Consider the following 5095-nt stretch of genomic DNA (forward strand, 5'->3'; position numbering starts at 1 on the left):
AAGACTACAATATGGTATATATGCAAGTACATATATAGGATATATTAGTAATTCAAGATTGAATTATTTAAAGCAACGAAGATCCAGCTCGGACCGTAATAGGCAGTTACATTATAATATTAAAAAAAACAGTTAATAAAAATGTTTTTTTCCTTTTCAATTCAACAGCATGCACAACAAATTTATGATGCTCGAAATTATTATATTTTTATTAATGTAGATATATGTTGATAATACATGTATTCATTTTTCTAAATATATTGTAGTAATACACTTATATAAACAAATTAAATTTTCATAAATAAGATTTTTTATTTCAAAAAATTAGCATAAAGATATCAGCATAAATGCTATGAGAGAATATGCTCAAGAATTAAAGAAATTAAAGAAAAAAAATTTCTTATAAATAACGGGAAATACCTGATGCATGCGGTATATGTCGTGCATCATCATCTCTAATACTTTTGTATGTTGAAGTAACACTTTCGAATGCATCTGGGCTTCCTTTTAGTTCCAAAGGATAGTCACTTACACTGTTAGGAAAAAATTCCAGGTGTTAAAGGATAAATAAATATCTTTAACAAAATGCTGATATTACCTATAATCTATTTCATTAGTGTATGCGTTATCTATGTAAGTGTCATCGTATTCTGGTGTAGAATATGGTGTTCGACGCATCATCAATATTCTCGGCATCCAATTTAGAAATACTTGTCTTACCCATGGGGACATATTATGCGTAGAAGGAGATCTATGAGAGAAATAATTCGATATCACATTTGATTCATTATAAGGATTACAGTTAATGAATGTTAATTTGCGCAATTATTTTTTCAACAGTAAAATCGTCAAACTGTAAATTCGGATTAGAAAACTTAATTCTGATTAAAAAATTACAAAAAATCATGTATTTTACTAAAATTATTTTTTTTAAATAAAATTTTTATTCCAAACTGAAGTATATTAATTCTTAATAAATTAAATACATCTTATTTTTCAATTTTCTTAATCACATTTACAAATGGATTTATCTAAAATACTTGCGAGACATTTATTTTGAATGGATCATGTTATAGATTTGTATTTAAGAGACAGGATTCGAAATCAATTGATGTTTCTAAAATATGTAAAATACATCACGACCTACCGAAAGTGTACATTTAAGACACAGACAGTGATCCAAATGGACAAAGTAACTAAAATCATGGTGAACAATAGATATTTCCCGAGCAAAGGTATAGCTAACGATGTTGGCGGAATAATCTCTGCTAAGAGTAAGAAGAACACCGTCAATGAGAGAAGAATGGAAGAGCATAATGATACCTGTACAAAAATGCGAAGCAATAATAAATACATTTTCGATGGTTAAAATATAATAATATAATAAAATCATTTCCATATTGATGCATTTGTTATTATTTTGAATTCATTGAGGTTTTTTGTATGTGGCGTGGATCAAAATTTTTAACAATATTACAAGTGTAAAGAAATTTTCTATGAAAATTTATGAATTTTATGTACACATTTTTACGGCTCCTCAAATAATGCTACCTACTTTTTCGCCGGAATCGCTGGGCAGATAAAAAACCAGCACCGTTAAAAATGTGATACCGACGCAGGGTATAATAAGATTGACAGTATAAAATAGTGTTTTTCTTCTCATCGTAATATTGAATGTGATATCTGAAATTAAACGATAATTGCAATAATTTGAATCAAATTAACTTCAAGACAATTTATAATTTTAAATTGCGCCATTAATAAAAAATAGCCAGAATGAGCAAACACAATTATTTTTTCTTCTGAAAATAAAGTTTAAAATCTTATGAAATCTTACCAGAATAAGGTTCCGTACAGCATGGATAATATTCTTCGTTGCGTGTTGCTGGAACTTCTAGGATATCCCATTCCACTGATAGATAAAAGTCGGTGAGATCTATACCGATCGCAACAAGATTGCTACCAGACTCCTGCTTCATATGCTTCAGATCTACCTGCAAGAAAAAGTACATTTTCAAACTATGTCAGACTAAAGTTACATAATTTAAAGCTATAAAAAAGATTGCAAAGTGATTAACATTGCTACCTTAAATATTCTACATTATAAAAACAAAATATTAAATTATAAACAGAAATAAAACTGAAATTAGCAGAGATGGGCAAAATGGCTGCAAAGATAGCTGCTCGAATCTATTTGAAATCGAAAATGTAAAATTGCTGTAATCTTTCCATTTGGAAATATAAAATACAAAATGGGTTTTAGACACCTATTTAAAATAGAAAATAGAAAATAGACATTTTTTAAATGGTTTTTCCAAATGGTTTTTTAAAAATGGATTTTTAAAAACGGTTTTTTAAATATTCTTATATTTATTTTGCATGTTTAACTTACATTTATATTTTAATTCTTATTCTTTAATATTCTTATTTTTGATATTCTTTACTATAACTTTTTATACAATATATCTTATATTTTATATAATATATGTATATAAACTTTTATAAAATATGCAATATAATTTATATATAAACAAAAGATTTATACAGGGTATAACTGAAATAACACCCACTAATCATACAGTGCTATGCATAATAAAAAAACTAAGTCGAAAGGTCCTCTACCATTTTGCAATTTTCGCAATAGTTAAGGAGACATTAATTTCTAACTATTGCTGAATAAATAAGGTCTGTTTTTTATTGCTGCACTTTGAATCGATGCAATAAGTTGAAGTGAAACAAATATACGTTTATTTCACTTCATCTTATTATACTGTGTGTACCAGTTCAGAAAGCGAAGCAATAAAAAACCGATCTATGGATAAAATCGATGTATAAGACAATTTTGAGATATCTTTCCGTGTTTTTTGTGAAATATTTTGAAGATTTTTTTTAAAAAACTCTTAAAGATATCTTAAAGCAGATAACTATTAATGCCAACCTAAATATTTTTAAATCTAATTGTATTTCTCTCTCAAATAGAAAATGGGTATTAAATATCATTTAAATGGAAATGTAGTTGTTTTTGAAAAAATATATTTTAAATACAAAATACAAAATGGGCATTTTGTATTTTGTATTTCCATTTTAAATGCATCTATTTCAAATAATGTCCATCTCTGGAAATTAATATTATAAATCTACACATTAATTATCTATTAAAATTTTTAAAGAAAAATAAATCATAATTAAAAGATACTTTAAAAACAAATTTAAGATAAGACTATAATACTTTTTAATAGAAAATTTATTTAAAATTTTAATTAATTTTAAGTTGTTTTATATTTTGCAATGTTTAAATTTTTCTTGTTGTATTAGCAGTATTTAATTTTAAAAGTAACTTTTATTTAATGTTATTTAAAGAATATGTTTTGTTATTTTATTCCGAAATTAAGTTTGCTACATAAAAAAGTTTCTATTAAATATCAATAATTAATTGAAGCTTTAATATTATATTCGTTAAAGAAGAGTTGTTCTTAGATAAATAAAGATTGGTCAAACAATCTTTGGTTAAAGAAATTCAGTTGTTTTGGGATATTTTATATTGTTCGTATATACAAGTATAACCTGAGCGCCATTGTAAGTCCATGAGCCAAATTTCATAATACATGATTGCTCATCAAACGGAAAATATTCCACATTGATCTCACAAGACGATTTATAAATAGCTGGTGGTTTCCAGAATACCTCACCAGTGTATTTCAAAGTAGCCTTTGTCATTAATGTTACTTCATAATTTCCATCTGCGCTGTACAACAAAAGGAAAAAAAAGATTAGTTCGAAAAATGCTTTCTATAGCACCTCATATTTTAACGTAGCAAATATATATTTTCTCTAATTTTCATAGAATTTCGACGATTTTGAAAAATAAATTTTTCTACTTTTATTTGCAAAAACCTTGTGGCATAGAGATTTTATTTATTTTTATTCGATTGTAATTTGTAACAAATCTTTTGCAATTTACTTGTTGTATAGAACGATATCCGGAAGCCATATGTTCTCGGAAGGCACATATAACATATCTATACCACCATACTCTTGTGGATCCCACTGTAATTTATAATCAAACCATTTCTGCAAGAAACGAATAGATATCAGTTTGCTGATTGCCTGACTACAACGCTCGGTACTACTGCGAAAGTGAAACAAACTAATACATATAACTGACCTGCTCTACCCAGACGTTGGTTGTCATCACTTGGTTCTTTAGATTCTGTAAAGTCAAGCATTTAGTTTAACTTTTATAAATCCTTTAAATACAATAGAATGTTACATATAACATTAGGTGTTAAACTTAATTCCTATCGCTCGCTACTAGAGGGCTCTGCCTCCAACGCTGACGAGTTTCGACGATGAAGTCACATGTCTTTTGTAGTTTAGAACATCGCTGAAAGTGATTCAATCCTCACAGGTTAGATTTCTCGAGTCTCGTTTGCTTGCTCGAGTAGGACGGACGCATGTTCACCCCGTTGTCGAGGGCCTGGGCCAATTAAATTAATAAGAAGAAGTTAGATTTCTCGGTGACTCAAGTCTAGCAAGACCGCTCGATCAGGACGGACCTGTGTCTGCCCTGCTTCGGGTATTGCATCATCTTATTAATTTTTTGCTGAAAAGCGTTTCCGGCTATAACTGTGATTTGTAAGCTTGGCCACGTAAATCCAACTAAGTTGGAACCTGGGCCATATAAATAAAGAAGAAGAAGAAGTTAGATTTCTCGACGCCAAAGAGATTTTCCAATCGATTGAAAATGAATTGCGATAAGCTATTTTTCCGACATGTGCTTCTTCACTACTTTGACCTCAAGAAAACCGCAGCTGAAGCGCATCGCTTATTATCTGAAGTGTATGATGATGAAACTCCATCGGAAAGAACATGTAGAGTTTGGTTTCAACGCTTCCGGAACGGTGATTTTGATGTGAGAGACAAAGAACGTCCAGGACAGTCGAAAAAATTTGAAGATGTCGAGCTGCGAGAATTGCTTGATGAGAATCCAGCTCAAACGCTTTTAGAGTTGTCGAAACAGTTAAATGTTACTCCAAAGGCCAATTGAGTGACGAATTGATGCAAAAAAGATCATTCGTAGCCAACAATCGATGCA

At 29.2% G+C, this 5095-nt stretch overlaps 1 protein-coding gene across 3 annotated transcripts in view; it reads right to left on the reverse strand.

Moving 5' to 3' along the window:
- nAChRbeta2 (nicotinic acetylcholine receptor beta2) overlaps window positions 1–5095 on the reverse strand; it is an 8012-nt gene that overhangs the window by 1056 nt on the left and 1861 nt on the right. Inside the window, exons 3-10 of one of the 3 annotated variants that reach the window (XM_018504982.1) lie at window positions 4166–4210; window positions 3962–4071; window positions 3565–3745; window positions 1838–1994; window positions 1556–1683; window positions 1148–1323; window positions 599–751; window positions 421–533 (exon numbers count right to left, since the gene is read on the reverse strand). In XM_018504982.1, the coding sequence (XP_018360484.1) occupies window positions 421–533; window positions 599–751; window positions 1148–1323; window positions 1556–1683; window positions 1838–1994; window positions 3565–3745; window positions 3962–4071; window positions 4166–4210 (1063 nt within the window). Of the gene's footprint in view, window positions 1–420; window positions 534–598; window positions 752–1147; window positions 1324–1551; window positions 1684–1837; window positions 1995–3564; window positions 3746–3961; window positions 4072–4165; window positions 4211–5095 lie in introns of those variants that run through there. The other 2 variants (XM_018504983.1, XM_018504984.1) reach the window with 2 other exon arrangements.

The sequence above is a fragment of the Trachymyrmex cornetzi genome, unplaced genomic scaffold, assembly GCF_001594075.2.
Source record: "Trachymyrmex cornetzi isolate Tcor2-1 unplaced genomic scaffold, Tcor1.1 scaffold190, whole genome shotgun sequence".
In the NCBI taxonomy this organism is placed as follows: Eukaryota; Metazoa; Arthropoda; class Insecta; order Hymenoptera; family Formicidae; genus Trachymyrmex; species Trachymyrmex cornetzi.